The sequence below is a fragment of the Thunnus maccoyii genome, chromosome 10, assembly GCF_910596095.1.
Source record: "Thunnus maccoyii chromosome 10, fThuMac1.1, whole genome shotgun sequence".
Lineage (NCBI taxonomy): Eukaryota > Metazoa > Chordata > Actinopteri > Scombriformes > Scombridae > Thunnus > Thunnus maccoyii.
Window position 1 is genome coordinate 3,464,100 of NC_056542.1, and position 19,627 is coordinate 3,483,726.

Genomic DNA, 19,627 nt, shown 5'->3' on the forward strand with positions numbered 1-19,627 from the left:
TGAGAGGTATCTTCCCATGTAACTCTTGGTAAGAAAGTGAATAAACGTATTTTCCAAAAATATCAAACTTTTCCTCGTGTGACAGGCTGTGTTCCCACGTCATTTATTTCCTAACAATCTCTAAGAAAGGGTAGATACAAGTTAATTAAGGAATAACTGGAAGTCATACCCATAACTCACACATGGTATCATGGGGCTGGGAATAAGGTGCATAAGGTGAGAACAAGAACTTCAGACCACCTTAAAAAGTACAGTTGCAGGTGGGCGGGGCTAAAAGTGACCCTGCCTTATTCATGCAGGGGGCAGGTCTGGTAGGTGTGACCCAGCAGAGCAAAAACACACATGTAAGACCAGCTCATGTGTCTCTCTGAGAGCTTCTCCTTTTCACCCTCACACACACACACACACACACACCAGCCTCCCGTCTCTGCACTGAGGACACCCCTGTGTGTGTGAGAGAGACAGACTGACTCTAACTTTCTGGTGCTGGATCTTTAATCTTTTTCATCCCTAACTCCAAGAAAAGGCCTCATTACACTTCTCCTCGTCTCACCGGGAAGAAAACATGACAGACGCAGCTACCAACATGCGGCTGAAGCTGCCAATCATCTGCTTCATCCTGCAGATCATCCTCATCATCCTCTTCGGTGTGCTGGTGCAGTACGACCATGAGACGGATGCGAGGGAGTGGCATAACCATACCCACTCTGAGTATGACAACGACTTCTACTACCGCTACCCAAGTGAGTGTCCTGTGGGTGTCTGGAAATTCAGGGAGGGTCAGAGGTTACAGTGAGGGTCAGGGGTCAAGATGCTCTTATTCTTTGACCCCAAACAGTAATCTTTGCCTTTAGATGAATGCATTTAACAAGGTTTCTCAAGAACCAGTGGTAACAGTTTGTATTAAATGCAACATGATGGGAATGGGTGTAATAAGTAATAACAGCTGCAGATTTTGTATATTAACATTGTACAAACATGTGTTGCTGAATATGTGATGTTTTGATCACATTGCATCATCTAGTAACAGACGTAATTGAGGTATTTCATTGATCACATGACTACAGATCTTACATTTTGTCACTATACGAAGATCAATTTCATTTTTATTGGATAAAAGATGTGAACTACAATCCCCTTGATGCAACTCTACCTTCCTCTTCAGGACATGCAGGGAATATCAGAACATAATCACGCCAACAAATATATAAATACAACTTGAAAAGTCAGAATTTCCCTGAGTTAAAATGCTTTCATTCTGAAGTGCAAAAAGTAATGAGACATCTCTCTCCTGTCAGATTTCTCAAGTGACTTCCAAAGTAAAAATGAACAGCTGAACTTTGAACCCCATTTTTTACACACAGTCACAGTGCACCGACGATGATTTATTTGTTTGAACACTCTTAAGTCAACAACACGCTTTGTTTGAGCCGTTGTCCGCTGTGTTTGTAGTGCCTCATAAACAGCCATAAAGACGCTACTTATCAAGTATTAGCCCAAGATTGAGAAGATAATGTTGAAAATCTCATGTGGGAGTAAGTTATGAGCAAACCTGAAGAAATTCCGACTGTAGTTTATGAGGTACATTAAAAGGAGGGAGTTGGTAACCTGAAGATTAACAGAAATATTGGAGTAATTTTGTCATTTTTGATGTTTGTTTTTGGGGCGTGGACCCTTTTTAGCACTGAAGAAATCAGTGAATAAAAATATGACCATAATTTCCGAAATCTTTCTGTCTAATGATGCTTAACATAACTCACTAACACTGAAATGTTACCCTACTTTACATGCTCCCCCAGTGATTTTTACAGACCTGTAAGTATGCCTCCATTGCATGCTAATCCAACATATTAACATATTAAAAACATTTAGGTTTTTGTCAAACTGGTCACACTGTTAGCTAGTTGGTAAAATGTTGTTTTGTGTGTAAAAGGATGAGCAGCACTCTGGTTTCCCTAATTGGACAAGTACTGTTCTCTCTGAGTGAACATTTCACAGAGATGTCTTCCAGTCCGCTGCTGTCCCATAGAGACAGATCGTTAATTCCCTGATTTAGATGGATTGATGGTGTAGACAAAAAAGCCTTTTTTCCTTCACAGGCCAGAGGGGAAATACAGGCCACTGTTTATAGTTTGTGAGATGCTCATTACTGGTTTCATAAAACTAATTTTCTATCCATTGACACTTACTACACACAAAACTCTGAGTTGTTTTTGAGCCTCTCAGTATAAGGTTACATGTTCCATCCAAAATGCAGTGTAAATATGCTGTTTTTTCAAATGAAATGTTTAGGGTAATATATTATTACTTAAAAAGGCAGTCTCATATAAAAATATATGTTTATAATCTTATAATTTGCAGCAAATATGTTTGGAGAGAAACAGGATGCATCTGGGATTTCATTTTTATCATTAGAAAAAGCACATCACAGGTACTGTAGGTACAAGGATATTGGAAATCATCATCAATGAAAGTAAGAGTGACGCCTGCACACTGACTCCGAACTACAACATTGTTTTATTCAATAGAGTAAAATAGAATAAATCATTTATTGATTTGAAATTGATGTATTGAATGATATGTTCACTTACAATGTCTTAAATTTCTTTTCAGACCATATTTGCTTGCATGAATAACATTTTTAATGGTTTTGTTTAGGCAACTTGTGGTACTTGGTTAAGGCAAGAGAAAGAACACTTGGTTAATTACTCAGAAATTTGACATGAGACAGGGTGTGTTTACTTTTTCAATATTTAACCAAAACAGAGATCTTTTCTGAACCATAAGTGACGTGTTATTGTAGCCTAAACTTAAAGGCAACAATGCACAAAGCAAACTTATACAAAGTCCTATGCCTTATATACCCACTATCCACCCTGATAACATCTATGCGACTACTGTGCGATACAAGAATGTAACACTTTCTAGACTGGAACATTTTCACTGACTCCAAAAAACGTATTTGCCAAAACCATTTAATACTTAATCAAATGTAATTTCTATAACACTGTGTATATATTTACAGTGAATATGACAGTTGGAACTACTGTACTCTTATATTTCCTTGTCTTTTTTAAACTTTGCAATTTCTTTATTCACTATTTTGTTTATTTATTGAGCCACTCATTTCCTCACAGTTCCACCTTAACAAATGCACCTTCATTAACATGGCAGACGGCTGGTGGGCGTGTCTTAACAAGTCTGACACTGTCAGAGGTTACCTGGGTGTCTGTCTCGCTCTCTTCATGTCTCTCGCTCTGTCTCTCAGGTGTATGATGTGGTGTCCTGAGGCAAAGCAAAGAATGATGGGAATGTAAAGAGATAAATGCTCTCATCTTACTTTACACCATTTTAAATCTCCAACTGTCCTCCTGCAGGCAGCTAACCACGCTGTTATCCCAACCATCTTCCTATCAGTCACTGAACTCTTTACCTTGACACTGACACTGAACTAACCTGCTGGGCTTTGCAGACAAACACACATACCAGCATTGTTAGACTGAAGCTGCTAATAGCAAATATTTTGTGCCAACTTTTGTTTGAATTTGACCATTTTCAGTATTTGACCATTTTCACTCATACATTCTCTTCTCAGGTTGAAAAAGCCTCTAAAACAGCATCCAAACTCAGACTAAGGAACTTATTAAATGCATTAAATTTAGAAATAAATAACTGAAAAACAAGTGAATAAATAAAAGGTGCCTACATGTTTGCTGTTTTTGTAACTAGCAATGATTTACGTGTATAACTATTTTAATAAAAGCCAAAAAAGACAGTCGGATTCCTGACACCAGAGAGACATATTGACCCACAAGGTTTCAGGACAGGAGCTGGTGTTGTGCATTCAGCTTTTGATATGATAGCTATAAATGATTTAGAAGGTAGGAGGAGCCCTGAAACATGAAATTCAGGTTCCCATCAAAGCCTCAAACATGACCTGATTTGTCACATACCTGTTGGTTACCTGAAATGTGATGGCTTTTGTCAGTTAATATTTTTCAGTATTTTAGCACAGGTTTTACTTTTCACACCACACCGTCTTTGGATTATCAAACTTATCACTTTTTTCTCCTTTTGGTCATTAAATCCAACAGTTTAAAGTGTTTGTTTCTGTTAAATGCCAAAGAAGGAAGTGGTACAACTTTTCTTAAAATATTTCTTCATGCTAAGCATGACGAGCAAGTAATTTCCATTAAAGATTTTAAAGTTGCAGTCAAATGACAGTTAGAGCATCTTTAACTTTGTAAATGTGACATATTTCCGAATGAAACAGAGTATTTGGGCGAAGTAGCTACAGTTACGAGAGGGAGTTGTTCAAATCTGATCTGATTTGATTGGCTTTTTCAAAAGTGAGGGACCAGCAAACCAGCGAACACACACCTCCTGATGATGATATTGTTCTGCTATCTACTACAAATCACAAACTAACAGCTGCAGTTTTATATAATGAGCAAGGTTAGCTGATGGCTCCAACTCAACTTTTGACTGGATTAAGTTTTGTAAACGGGTATTACAGGATGGGTCATTAGAATTTGACATATTTGGAATAAACTGTATCAAAAGGTAACAGCACAATTAACACAGGGACACAGGAAATGTTATAATTTTTTTTATTTTACCTATACTATAGGTGGCAGATCAGAAAAGGCTCATGAGTTCTTTTTGGAAGTCATATTTAATCATTTACTGTAGATGTGAAGAGTTCATTCATTACATTTAACCAAACACATCATCCAGTCTAAATGACAAAGTCCTTTGCCTTCCCAAAATGACTTTATGGTTTGTCAGTGCTCCACAAAACCATTACAAATGACTGTGTTTGGTTTGCTTAGGCAGCTAAGGCAACTTTGTCAAGGTTAGACAAAGAGTGTCATGGTTAATAAAAACCAACGTTGACGGTTGGTGGGAGACAGGATGTTACTTTCAGTCACTGGTGTCTAACAGTTTTCTCCCCAGCCCGTTCCCTGAGATGTATTGATATACAGTAACAATATCACACTACTTCCACCTTTACCCCTGACAGACACGAAGCATTAACAATAGGCAACCTCCAGGGCTGAGAAATGAAGCCAACGTGGAGGTGCCAAAAACTGCAGGTGGCCACTTGAGGCTGGCAAAAAATGGTTTTGATCCCTATAGCTAACTTCCCCATTCATGACAACTGTACGGGGGGTGAATTTTTATATAATTCACTCGTTTAAATTTTATTAAGGCTTAAAGTTATACAAAATAAAGGGTGTGGCTGCTTTGAGTGACAGGTGCTACCACGGCAACAACATTGGTTAGGTAACGTAACCATGGCATAACCTCAGATTCACAGAGTGTAGGCATAGCGGTAGCCATCGCTATTTCAGCATGTTCTCAGTTCATGAAAGTTAATTGTAACATTTTGGTCGCCTAAAAAAGTCTTGTTCAGCGTTTGGTTGTACTAAAAGACCCTCTAAGGTGTCGGAAGTTCAGTTTTTTTCTGGTAAGTACATTTTGTTTTAATGGTTTGAAGACTTTTTTGCTAGCAAAAAATAGCATTAGCATTATCACAATTAACTATAGACTGTAAATGCATCATGCTAACCAAGCTAGCTGCTAGTGTTAGCGTCAGTTCCACCCCTTCGTCCAAATATGGTCACTTCTGGCTCCAAAAATCCAAGATGGTGACGGTGAAAATGCAACCCCCAGTTGTTGACTACACTCACATTATAGTTTAACAGCTCAGAGAACAGTTGGTCCCATGTCTGTGGCCCCTTTTGTTGCTGAATTATAAGCCTTCACACATGGACTGATGTTAAGGTTCAAAGGTCAGTATTTCAAAGCAGGAGCCAGGTAGTATTTTATACTGACATATGTTACTCTCCATGCCGAGACTTTTCCAACATTGTATTTGGTTTAGCTCTACGACAAATTTTTAATTTTCTCATTTCATGGACACAAGCCATCCCAAGCTTAGTTTCAGAGAGCACTTTGAAGGCCCAATATATAAAATGAAGCTTTTTGTTTTTTTTTGTTTTTTTTTTCTTTTTTAGTGAAAATAGTGACCAAAATGAGTCACCTTTAGATATGCAGTACTGCTGACAATCTAGGGCGTTACTACAGGCAATGCATGTACACAAATCAATAGTTTAAATTTCGTGACTATTTCACAAACTGCTGTGATAATGGGTTGCATTAATTGCCCAGCCACAAGATGAAAATCATACTGTAGGGTGTTTTCAGTGTTTGAACAAACACCCAGCAGTCTGTGCAGCACTGCTGTATTACAAACCACAGAAGGTGACTGTCTAAGGTTAGCAAAATAAGAGCAGAGAGTAAAGGTCCATTTGATTTAATGGTTTCAGATAATCTTTAACTTGACACCTTCACTGTCACAGGAGCTGAAACAGAAGATCACCTTCAGTGCTGTGTGTGCATACACAACCCACCTCCAACGTCCTTATTGCACACCTGAAAAAAACTACAATAAACAGAAACATTCACACTCCACAGGGCATGCATACACCTGACCTTTTTTCTTCCTTTTTGTCTAAAGCAGGATCATGTGCAGCTTGTAAATCCATTGCGTGTTGGTGGTCTTATAGGGCAATGTATTGTCTGTTGTATACGTTCCTGTGAGATAAGAATGGTATGTCTACTGAAAATATACCTACAGATCTCCTTCTTGTGCAACAGATCACCTGAAGGTGAACAAAGCAGGCTGTGGTTGTCTGAGAGGTCAGAGGTTTGATCCTTACAGCAGAAAAACTTTCCTGTTGAAGTGTCTTAAACTTCAAAATATGACTCTTGGATTTCTTAGTTTTAGAATTGTTAAAAATGGCTTTAAAAAGGAAGAAACAGCGGCTTACAATTCAGTAAAGACTGGTCTTGCAGTGTATTGTAGTAGACACTGTGACTATTTGTATATAGATTATTGTTAATTTTCTGTATGACTCACTAAGTGGCAAATCAGGTGAGTGGAACAGCATATGGGGTGAAATGGACATTTTAGAGATAATTATTTTATTTTATGTCATATCTGAAATTAGCAAGATATATATTTCATAATTATAATGATTAATTACTGAATATTGTATAAAATACAATAAATATATTGGTCAACCAAGTTAATTTCAGGTGCAGTTTCAAATCCTGTGTTAGACGGTGTTTACCTCAAATCATAAAAAAAATTACCGCTTACTCCAAGTGTTATCCAGCTATATATTTTCAGATTTATTTTCTAACGTTTTAAAGTCTTCACCTCTGTTTTTTTGATTTAGGTGAACTAACTCTTTAAAGAGAAAAGGCTAAGACACTTTTGTGGAATTTCCGGGCCTTAAAATGGTTACATTTGAAGAAAACCAAAGACAAAAATGTTATTATAGCTTCAACAGAAATCCGATGACAGTAAGACACTATTACTTCCCAGCAGAGCCTTTCATTACTTTGATTTGTATTGTGTCCTCCTGGATGTCACTGCGTGTATCTGGGCCAAAAGGCTAACGGGGACACTGGCAACACCTCCGTATGGCCATGCCAATTAACAGTCACCATGGCGACAGCAGCCACGGCACAGTGCAATATTGTGTGTGGCGCTTTGGGAAAAATAGGGAGAGTTAGAAAGCAGTGCTCACTAACTGTGTGAAGCAAGTCAATAAGGGTGGGAGGAAACAGGGTGCAAGTTGAGAGAGTTCAAATCTAAAAGAATTGGTAACCATTTTGCATAATTATATACTCTATAAATATGAAATATAGAGTTGTGTGATAACTTTAAAGTTTCACAGTCATACTATAGAGGCCTGAGTAACAACTGAACCTGAAGTCCCCATTAACCAAAGCTTATGTAACTGTGCTCATTCACAGAGAATGCCTGTTTTCAATGACAAAGCCCTCAAGTGACACAGTTATCTGCAGTGACTGGGTGTTTTTGTTGATAGAGGCTTTTGAAGAGCAGATATGAGATTGATCTAAATGACTGGAATCCTCAATGAAGTGCTGTTGGCACCTTCTACTAGGATTTTTACTGACAAAGTGCAATGACCATGTTGGGGAGCATTGCTTTTCACATATAATCACTCTTATATAATAAATATACAAATATATTAAAAGTGTAAGTTTAAAATCAAAACAGAGGGAGAAGGACATTCAAAAAGTAAGAGTACTAGTACTTTTAATAATAACAGTTTACAATTATAAATATGCTTTGATAGAATTTTACAATACAATTCTTATAATGAACTGGAACATTACATCAAAGTCAATTACAGCTGAAATGATTAGTCAGTTAATTGATTCACTGACTGCCAAAAAATGAATTGCCAACAATTTTCATAATTGATTAATCATCATTTTCATTATTTATTTTATTTGTAAGGGAATCACGTACTATAATTAACATAAATCTTACCGTTTGATATATTGTACCAGTTACCTTAGAGCAAATTTTCATGTGCAGTCCCCTGGCAGAATTAAAACATATGCACACTGAGCGAACAGCACTAAACAAACAGGGCTCAGAATACAAAGTTACAAACAAAAATCTTCTGAAATTTGAGGATGTATTGCTTTTTACTGCTTTTATCTGTTTTATATCATTGTACATTAAATATCTCTGAGTTTTGGACCAAAATTAGCAATCTGAAGATGTCACTATGGGCTCTGCAATGTCATAGAATAAACAATTTTTAAATTAATCAAAAAGTTGATTATCGATTATCTACAGATTAATTGATAATTACAATAGTAATAGCCTCAGAGTCAATGACTTGAGGTGTAACACACTGAGATAGTCTACATTTTTAATTGTGGGTCACCCACAGATTGATGTTAGAGATACCGTTTTCAGGGCAGTAAATGGGGCTCATAGATAATAAAATGCAACATTTATAGAGAGTTGAGTGTCATCTGCATAGAAGTGAAAATTATTACTGTGCTTACAGATGTTCCCTAATGGCAACACAATAAAGCTGTGGTAAAAGTATAAATTTAAGGTAGTGGACCCAGAATTGAACCTTGTGGAACTCCACACTGTATGTTCACTGTGTGATTTTGATTTGAACAAAAGTCTAAAAACTAGTGTGGTTTCAGTATTATACCTTGCCCAGAAACTTCTTAAATATACTGTTTTTGTGTCATTAGTATGTCAGTCTAGTTAATCTTTTATGTTTTTGTCAATGTCCTTTGAACCCCCCCAGCAATCTTTGTCGATATAGGCTCTCCACAACGTTAAAAGAAGGCCACAATTAACACTAAACACTGGCCCTCCAGGTTTAGGATCCCCATAATCTTAGCCGGTGTTTTCTACCTCGTGCAGGTTTCCAGGATGTGCATGTGATGATCTTCATTGGTTTCGGCTTCCTTATGACCTTCCTGCAGCGTTATGGCTTCAGCAGTGTGGGCTTCAACTTCCTGATTGCTGCCTTTGCCCTGCAGTGGGCCACACTCATGCAGGGCTTCTTCCACGGCATGCATGGAGGCAAGATCCACATTGGGGTGGAAAGGTATGTGCTAAACATGCGTGTATGAATTGCCACACATACAGACACACACATAAAAAATATAGTGAATATGCAAAATATTTAAACCACTCCTACATGTTCCTATCCATCAGTTCTTTTTGTTACACTTCAAATCATGCCTGCACACATCCTGAAGTGTGTTGGAAAGTCAACATACATGACAATTTGACTGTTATCATATGCCTTATGAACACAAACCGAATGGCAATTAGGTGAAGTCCAGAGTGTTACTACATCAATCAGTCAACCAAGCTTGTACTTATAGTGTTTTCTTACAAGAAATGCAGGTCAACGTGCTTACATTTTGAAAACAGAAATTTAAAAAAGGTTGAAGTAAATGTAGAAACAGTTGACTTACAGTATACAGCAAGTTTGAGAGACAATCAGAGGTGTATACTCAATTTGGTGATCAATTTTTGAGTTTTGTGATTACCTAAATGTAATTTTGCCGTGATAATGGCTTATGTATCCACAATTCAACCAATGAAAATGTGGCATCTTTGATTGCCTTTAAGTTGTTTACCATACCTTTAAATTTTCAGATCAACTCAATCTTGCACGAACTGCCATTAGATAATAAACTGTATTTATTTATATATATTTATATTTTCACCTGTGTTGGTGTCATTGTGATTCACAGTATTTGCTGCCTGAATAGCTGCTGAATATGTCCCAAAACCAAAACGAAGTTGTGTGGCAAGATGAAATGTCACAAAAATGATATACACTAAAAACAAGATACCAAGACACTGAAGTACAAAGTACAACTTCAAAACTAACCATCAAGTCGAAGCAGCACCTCTGACAGAACATCTTTATCGACTCTGCATTGTATCATAAAGTGTTTTTGTTATTTTGTCCATGCCCTTCACAAGTAAATGCAATAACGTCTCTTCTCAAACTCTGTCTGTTTCAGTATGATCAACGCTGATTTCTGCACCGGTTCTGTACTGATCTCATTCGGAGCTGTTTTGGGTAAAACCAGCCCAGTCCAGCTGCTGGTCATGGCGATATTCGAGGTCACACTGTTTGCTGTTAATGAGTTCATTCTGCTGTCTGCTCTGGGGGTGAGTTACTGACTGTAAGAAGATTCGATGTATCGATTTTGAAAACAGCAGCAACACATGCAGTGCAAAACAGCAAAGCAAAGACCAATCAGTGCCAAAGTTGATAAGCACTTCATCAAATGTGTGCATCTGATTGTGGTCTAAAATTCTTCATGCTCCGTATATTTACTTACATCTGTATTCATCAACTCTACTACTAGACATAAAGTCTTAAAACACGTTGTGAACTACCTGTTTTAGGCTAAGGATGCTGGTGGCTCCATGACCATCCACACATTTGGAGCCTACTTCGGCCTGATGGTGACCCGGGTCCTGTACCGGCCTAACCTGGACAAGAGCAAACACAGGAACTGCTCAGTCTACCACTCTGACCTGTTCGCCATGATCGGTAAACATCTCCCAATGCAGGAGCTTTTCCTGTCAAACAAAAGACCTTTTACTGTCCAGAGTACATTATTTTTTCAAAGAGTAACTACACCCAGGCTAAAAATTCTTACTTGCATTGCATTCTAGTGATTGCTACATGCTCTGTTGACATGAGCTGCCTGGTGAATGCACATTAAAAAAAATTAGTGCTGGTGATGGCTGTGACTTTAAAGAGAGGATAAAATTTTGGTCTTGGTCTTTTTTCACTTCTTTGGTTTTCTTCCCGGTATGAAACCTCACAGACTGGTTGGTAAAAATGATGCAGTTTACAGTTGCACCTCACTGCTGTTTGGGCCTTATATATGTGGAATTTCCCAATGCAGTTTGAATCACAATTGTAGTATTAAACTGTTGTGTCTCCACTTAGGTACCATCTACCTGTGGATGTTCTGGCCCAGTTTCAACTCTGCCATCACGGCTCACGGAGACGACCAGCACCGCACCGCCATGAACACCTACTACTCCCTGGCAGCTTGTACTCTGGCCACCTACGGCATGTCTGCGCTCACAGCCCATGACGGCAAACTGGATATGGTGAGGACACAGGGTCATTTTGGATAATCATTGCTGAGTTAAATTGCACTTTTCAAAATCAAATCAAGAATTAAATCTCTAACTTTAAGAATGTGATTAAGTCAAAATGTGTACTAAACTAAACTATCTGCAAAACTATCAGAGCGAAAACTTTCAACTAAAGTTAATTCATTTACAATATCCAGTAAGCATTCAGTTTTATAGATTTATCTAGAAAATAGAAGATAACTGAGCTCCTAGTTCACCATCAACATAAACACACTAAGTATTCAGAAAGGTGAAGAGGTCAAATCATTGCACCCTGACAGCAGACTGTGTGATAAATACTCATTGACACAGAATGGCTTGAGTAAAGACAGAAACCCAGGGGAACAGGCTAGAAATGATTCACTCTGCTGACTTCCTGCTGAATCTGAGCTTTTCAGAGATTGAAACTCATGATATAGTCACTAAGATAAAATGTGATGCCAATGTTTCACCTGAAGATACACACCCCACAAAATATTTAAGTTGCGGCCATGTCACATGGAGGCTCATGTGAGTTAAACATTGTATCAGCCCTGTCAAGCTCAGCTGTCAACAGTAAATCAAACTAAAATCAAGATGAGGCATTCCTGCGCTGATTGTAATCAAACCAAACAGAGATGCAACGCAGTAACCTGACAAAGGAGTGGACATACCATTTAGCATGTTGATAGTAAAGACAAGTTAATCAACTCCACACGGTGTGAAAGAGAGTGCAACATGTTATAAACAGAGTTATTGTTTGGAAAGTTACTCATGCTCACAGAAAGTCTCATCTAATTACCTGTTATGTACATTTTTCTGTTGCTCTCCTCTACAGCTGGTCAGATCCATTTATGCTTCCATTTTCCAGTTTTTTTGAGACACCAGAAGAAAAAAGTTTTAAATGTTATAGCAATTCTGTTTATCTTTCCTGATTATCCTTCCACAAACTTGTTGGCTATTTGGATTGAAAGGTCATGGAAATATATGTGCATCTCTTTTTTAAGTGCATGATGGAGAATTTCATGTGCAGATATAAATTATACTTTTTAGAGAAATGATCATCCCGACTAAATTGTGTAGTTTGACCACACAAGAATTGGCTCTCTGCGCAATAAATTAGCAATCAAATTGAAGACAAAAAACCCCATCAGAAACATACAATATTAAACTTCAAAGCATGGGATGAGTTTTTAAAAAATGTACTCTAAGTCTGTCTTAGAGTAGAATTTATGTGTTCAAAATATGAAAAAATATGTACTCATACAGCATTGCACACTCAGAAATGGTGCACAAATATTATTCCACTGATGGTCAGCTAGGCTAAATAGCTGCTAAAACTTAGCTGACATTTCAGCAGCTTTTAGCAAGAGCTCAAAGCTTCGTGATGTGGGTCTTTGGCTCAGTGCACTGAGGTTCAAACCTGCAATAACTAATGTTTTGTCCACTTGGGGGCAGAAGAAACAAGCTAACAAATCACCACTTTTTAAGTTGATATGGCTAACTTAGATAACAGTTGTTTATTTATAAAGTTGTGGAAAACTGCAGATTTGGGTGCTAATTCTCTACAAGTAACCCCTTTCACATGCAAGTAGTCATGTCATTAATTATAGCCACTTTAAGGTGTGACTCCATCCAGGCTTAAAGTTCTGCTTGCACTGCCCTCTAGTGGTCACTGCATGCTCTGTCCCTATATTGTGCAGTGTAGCTGTTCACTATTGTATGTACTATTGTGCAAAGCTACTTTACAACACAAGTGGTTGTGGTCTGTCATACTTGTGACTGAGCCCATCTGTGATTTTGGATGAGATCAGAAGTGCAACATTCATGTGCAACATGTGCAGCATGCATGATTTAATGCAGCTATATGTAGCTATTGCAAGAAAAATACACTATTTATTCAGTTAACTTTTCATTTATATTTTTGGTGCATCTTATTGTTTAACATGCCCTCTGATTCTGCAAAATGCATAAATAAAATTAAGTAAAAATGTAGTACGTTAAGTCTTGATACCCTTTTCTCCTCCTTAGGTCCACATCCAAAATGCTGCCCTGGCCGGTGGCGTCGCAGCGGGAACAGCTGGTGAAATGATGCTGACACCTTTTGGCTCCATGATTGTTGGTTTCTTGGCTGGCATCATCTCTGTTCTGGGCTACAAGTTCCTCTCAGTAAGGATGATTCACCATTTTAGATGGTTTATGGTTGAGTGATTGAAGATGCTGTACACATTAGAGGGGGAAAAGACAAAAAAGACTCCTGACTAAACCATGAATTTTCAGCTAAGCTGTAAAAAAATATCTAGAGTGTAGATGTCTATTAGTGTTGACAGGGTTTCCATGTTGACTGCGGTCAAATAGCTCTGAAATGGTCAAATCTAATAACATTGTAATGGTAACAGGGAAAAAATCAAAAGAAAATGTCAGCAGTGCACCTGGAAAGCCTGTTTGTATTAATGGATTTGGGATATTTTAGAGTGCAGACATAGTCATACATTTTATTACCACCGTAATCAAACCTGACACAATCTACCACTCAGTGCCCTGATATCACATTTAAATATCAAAGAGAATACAGATAAGGGGGGCTGATGTGGGATTTCCACTGAGAGTCACTGTTATTAAAAATATTGGTGTTCATGAAACTGTAAAGTGCTGTTGATAAAAGTGTTCACCAAATGGTATAAAATAAAGTAAAAATGAATTATAGCCCTTTTAATGTTGCATTTCGCTCCTTCTTTTCTTCCTTTCAGCCCATTCTGGAGGAAAAGCTGAAGATCCAAGACACCTGCGGGGTTCACAACCTGCACGGCATGCCTGGCGTCCTGGGTGCTATCGTGGGAGCGGTCACTGCTGCCGTCGCAACCAAGGACGTTTATGGGAAAGGGTAAACATTTCATTTATGCTGTCATTGCCAAAAAACACCTGATGTCTGCAACAGTACACCACAGACAGCCTTAGTAAGACTGGCTGAGAAAAAAATCTTTGCTCTGTTAAAAGAATTTCTTCCTAATGAATTTTAAATAATGGAAACTGGATCCGAAGTATCGAAGTTTAAGTTGAATTTATTTTCTTGTACAAGAAGGAGCGTTTCACAGTGCAATACACAAACAGGGTTACAGGCTCGTCATAGAGCATTCACAGTTGGTTTATATACCTTACAAATGGGCGTCTCAGCTTTCTCCTAATGTCTACAGACATATTCCACAGATAACGGCGTGACATTTTCTCAGTTCTCTAATTGGTAGCCAGCTGAAGGTCCTTAAATCAAGATGACTCCCTTCTGACCTGTCTCTGACCTTTATTCCCTCCTGACTCCCTCTAACCTATGCACTGGCCTCCCGTTGTTAATCTTAGCTGCTGCGTTTGCTGTTTCTACAATTTTGCAGAGCAAAACAGGAACATTCATCATGACATGCAAAAACAAGAACACGCACATAGTAAGGTTTTAAGACATCTAATCACAGTATAATTCTAATTTTTATAACATGCTCCAAATAAAACATTGCACTTATCTTCTTAGTAGTGCTTCTCAGTAGTTAAGATCATAAGATTGTGACAGCAAAGTTTGAATTTGTGTATGTATATAATTGCAAAAGCAAAGCACTGTTTAAATTGGAGCATACGTGTTCAATAAATAATTCCTTAGTTGACTCAGAGTCGCCTAAGGATTCTGCTTTGTAAACTACACACTGTAAGTACTGTATATGCTAGTAAGGATTAGTAGTGATAGCAGTGATAACAGCTAGTCTGTATGCAGTGTGCAAGTTAACTTCAACAAGCCGTAACTCGACTGTTTTCAGGCGAGAGAGCAAAAACAATGGCAGTGGTTTGTCCTGAATTTCCACATTTTTCCCTTATGCCACTTTGAATGAGATCGTCTCAGTGAGGGTTTGACTGCAGGAGTGTGTTCAGAGGCGATAACATCACTTTTGACTCCACTGACAGATCTCAGCTTTCCTCAGGCTTTTCTGACATTCCTTATTTAACGCAAAAACAGCATGCAAGCACCTGCTACAGACAGTAAATCTGTGGTTTTAGTGAAATATAAAGTCTGTTGTTTTGTGTACTGTATGTGGCATCCAGGTGAATCTTGTCATGCCTGTGCTTCATTTTTATTTGAGTTGTTCAGTAAAGAGTGACTCTCTGTTGTCTGTGTTCGCTGTGTTTCAGTATGGAAGACGTGTTCCCTGACGTGGCAAGCGGAGAGGTAGAAGCATCTTTCCAGGGTGTTCGACAGGCCATTTCCCTGGCTGTGACCCTGGGCATGGCCCTGCTGGGAGGACTTATTGTCGGTAGGTCTCACGTCTTCCTCAGTTATTCCGATAACTCACAACACTCTTAAACTGAACGCACAGTAGGGTTACCTATCTAAGCACTGATATTGGTGATTTCCAAGTTAAAAAATGTTAAAACAGCAAAAGTTGGTTGTAGGTTTTTCTAGAAGATTTGACACATCTGACTGTTTCAAAGGCATCTAAGTTAATGCATTTCAATGCAAAGGAGGTCATGAAACCATGTTGAAATACAGTCCATGAAATGCTGTTAAAACAACTTAAAAATGTAATTTGCAAACTAATTTTTACCCAAAACTAACTTAGATGCCTAGACATTTCTTTTTACCTGTAACTCACCAAATCAGTATTTGATTAAAATGTAAAAAAGTAAAAATTTTTAATGCCCTTTATACATAACGACCAGGCAAGTGTTGACTGGGTTAATAATAAACACCAATGACTGGCTCAATAATTAACTGTCTCTGCTGGTAGGATTTCTGTTTTTGAGCAGAAAATGCTCTCATCAGCTAACTCATTAATGTAAATCATAAAAACAGAGCTCATAAAACGAACCATATACCTGTGGTATGTGGGTTAGGTTTTCTAAATGGGCAAGGTGGTTTTATATATATATATATATATAGCTCATTTAATTACTAGTAAACTCAATTTGCTTTACTTAAAAATGCAGAAACGCCCATCCCACAGACACACAGACAAGCTACATACAGTAAAATCAACTCTTTCTTTTATGTAGTCTAAAATGCCTTATGCAGTACTATATTTCTCTGTGCTAATGTTATAAATTCCTCTAATATAACTGAGAGAAAAACAAGATTTCCGCTGTTTTTGTCAGGCTGTAGGAGAAGGTAGAAGGTAGTGAGAAAGAACTAAAGACATTTTCATGTTAAGTATGTTAGCAGCTGCTAAAAGGGGACACATCAGTGTGTTTACATGTAGATAAGTAACCAGGTTACTCAGAGAAACCAGCTTATGTGGGTAATCAGGGAACTGGGTTACTGTAAATCTGTGCATACATGCAGCAGATCAGTAACCAGGTTTAAAAAGACTAAATAATAATAAACAAATCAAGAAACAAGAAATAAAGATACTTGCTGATACTGTATTTTTACTGGTCCTGCTCTCTTTTAATGTGCACATTACAAATAACAACACCTCTTTTCTTTTGTTAGGGTTCATTCTGAAGCTGCCCGTCTTCGGTGCTCCTCCTGACACCATCTGCTTTGAGGACAGCATCTACTGGGAGGTCAGTTCACCTTATGTTGATGTAATTCTGATTTATTTCCTACTAATTTGCAAGAAGTTGCCCGGAAAATGAAGTCAGTGCTCAGTTAGTGCACTTTCAATTAACTATTTCATATAAAAGTCAGGTCAGATGAACATGCAAAACTGTTAAATCTGTCTACGGGCATATGAAGTATAAGGTATTTGATAATAAATCAATCCCTATGCTTCCTATAATTAGTACCAAATTACATAATTCTTTCCAGGAAACTTACTAGGGCTTTATTATAAAAAGAAAAAACAAACTTGTGCTTTACATGGACTTCTGCTAAACCTGTCAAACTGAAGAGTAAAAAGATGAAGTATTTATCACCTGGACTTTCTAGGAAGAGCATTTAGTCTAACAGCCACAAGATGGCAGCGTCGCACCAACAGTTGGATGTCAGTGACCTTGATGTTGCTGAACGCTGTCAGATGAGACAGTAGCGCCGTCTGACCACCAGGTGGAGCAATTTACCATCTCATGATGTGATCAACCAGGTGGATTATAGGAACAGAAACCCTCCTGGATGACGTCAGACCTTTATAACTTTGGGGATGACGTCATTTAAATCGCCCATTCAATCTCACAATGCAATATAAAACGTGTCAGTTTTTTTTTTTAAATATATATATAGTACCAGTCAAATGTCTGGACACACAGGTACATATGTGTGTAAATATATAGATGCACATTGTAGAATTACATGTACTATATTAATGCCTCTTTTTATTATTTTATTAGATAATTTTACTAATACTAATGAGACACTTTCTCATTTTTGTTAGAAAGAAAATGAACAGAGGTGGAATCAGTCCAATCTTTAAGTTGTGTATTCATAAATGCCTCATTTTAGGAAATTAAAGATAAATGAAGGTCAAATGTATGTCTAAGTGTACTGAGCAAATATTTTCACAACCCCTTAAAATGGCTTTGTTTTGTTCTTTTTTTTTTATTATTTGTTTTTCTATTAATATTTGATTGATTGTGTGTCCTCTGCTTGCAAGAATGACATCTAACAATACATTATTTGATGTCAACAATGAACTGAGTGCTGCTGTTTTCCACCCTTAACTTCAATTTAATCTTTATCAGTCGTATCTTTTTAATAAACATGTGAAAATGGGGAAAAAAGGATGAATGTACAGTACATGCAGCGCTTCAGTGAGACGTGGAGGATGTTGGCATTTAGAGACATTTCACCATGAGAAAATTAATGATATAAAACCAGGGAAGAGGTATTAGTGAGCACCTTGAAAAGCGACAATTTAGACTGTGTTTAGTCTGGTTAAATGGAGGAATGTCTGAGACCAGATGAGGTCATGAAAGTCTAGAAACTCAATTATCTCATTCGCTACTCTCCGTCTGTCTCTCAGGTGCCCGGAGAGGAGGAGTGTCACGAGGACCAGTTGACCACAGTGAGGACGGAGGAGTCTGAGAAGCTCAACAGTTAAACACACACACAGACAAATAGAGGCACAATCACGCACAGCACACACACACACTCTGAGGTTTTAACATCCTAGCACTTGAGACTTCACCCTGTAGGTTGTAAAAAAAAAAATGTACTCATATCTTCCCTTGTGTTGACAATCAGCTGTCAAATGTCAGTTTTTACAAGTCAAATTTCACATTTTTTTAATTTAAAAAAAAACCCTTTTCATAGGTTATTGACAGCATTGACCACTAGAGGTAGATCTAGAGCTACGTTACTCTGTGCTACGGGCCTGTGAAAAGGGTGCAGTGGGAAATGATGTGTCTATTTGATGAAAGATGGTGTCTAATTGTCCCCTAAACCAGGCCAAGACATGGTTACAGAATTTAATTTCAGCAGCCAGTTCAAACCAAAGACAAACAGACTCTCCTGGAGCCAGAAACCTGCATTCAATACTAACTGAGTCACTGTTGGGAAACAGAAATTGGAAAATAGGTTACAACTTTTTTTTTTTTAAATTTTAAAGGATTATAAAGGATTTTTCATGCAAAACAATGCAGAGGCATAATGATGTTTTTATGTATGTATTACCTCCTAGGTTTGGGATTTTCTGTTATTTCATTTTTTCTTATTAAACTGTATATGATTAGTTAGATAGAAATGTCACTGTTGGTTCAATTATGTACCTTTACATTATTTGTAAGTCGGATCTTTTAGACAACCATCAAAATATTTTGAGATTGGCTTAAGTGTATTTGGTTGCAGATAATAGCTGCAGTCACTGTTTGAAAAAACATTCCTGTGAATTGAAAGTATTTTTAATCACAATATTGGATTATTTTTTGGCAAAAAAATAAATTGTTTAAGTGTGTTGTGTCTCATTTAGTATTTAATATTAAACTGTATAATAATGTGTTATAATGAGGGCTGAATGAAAAGTGAAATAATCAATGAAAAATTATATTATAATGATTTAGTCATTTTTAAAAAGGTGGGCGAGAGGCAAGTGGCAGTGCAATCAAGTCTCTACTTGTTATGATGAAGGCTGGTCATCATTAGTCCTTTTTTTTTCTTAAAAGCTTAATGACTGTATTGCAATCACAGCGGAAAGGGTT

The 19,627-nt window shown here is 37.6% G+C and overlaps 1 protein-coding gene across 2 annotated transcripts; it reads left to right on the forward strand.

Annotated features, from left to right (window-relative positions):
* Positions 1 to 443: 443 nt before the first annotated feature.
* On the forward strand, positions 444 to 19,383 carry rhbg (Rh family B glycoprotein). 2 transcript variants are annotated; one of them, XM_042425218.1, is made up of 10 exons: positions 444 to 743; positions 9,281 to 9,467; positions 10,402 to 10,552; positions 10,793 to 10,940; positions 11,346 to 11,512; positions 13,550 to 13,687; positions 14,269 to 14,402; positions 15,689 to 15,810; positions 16,986 to 17,059; positions 18,454 to 19,383. In XM_042425218.1, the coding sequence occupies exons 1-10, from the start codon at positions 566 to 568 to the stop codon at positions 18,529 to 18,531; spliced, it is 1,377 nt and encodes a 458-aa protein (XP_042281152.1). In that variant the 5' UTR covers positions 444 to 565; the 3' UTR covers positions 18,532 to 19,383. The 2 variants fall into 2 exon arrangements, with proteins under 2 accessions (XP_042281152.1, XP_042281153.1); XM_042425219.1 differs by lacking the exon at positions 444 to 743 and adding an exon at positions 5,437 to 5,470.
* The last annotated feature ends 244 nt before the right edge of the window (positions 19,384 to 19,627 follow it).

Bases quoted from the DNA above. Each gene is read 5' to 3' on its own strand.
- rhbg (XM_042425218.1), top strand. From the start codon at position 566: ATGACAGACGCAGCTACCAACATGCGGCTGAAGCTGCCAATCATCTGC. The intron at 11,513-13,549 runs GTGAGGACACAG...TCTCCTCCTTAG, and splicing joins ATGACGGCAAACTGGATATG to GTCCACATCCAAAATGCTGC. The intron at 15,811-16,985 runs GTAGGTCTCACG...TTCTTTTGTTAG, and splicing joins GCTGGGAGGACTTATTGTCG to GGTTCATTCTGAAGCTGCCC.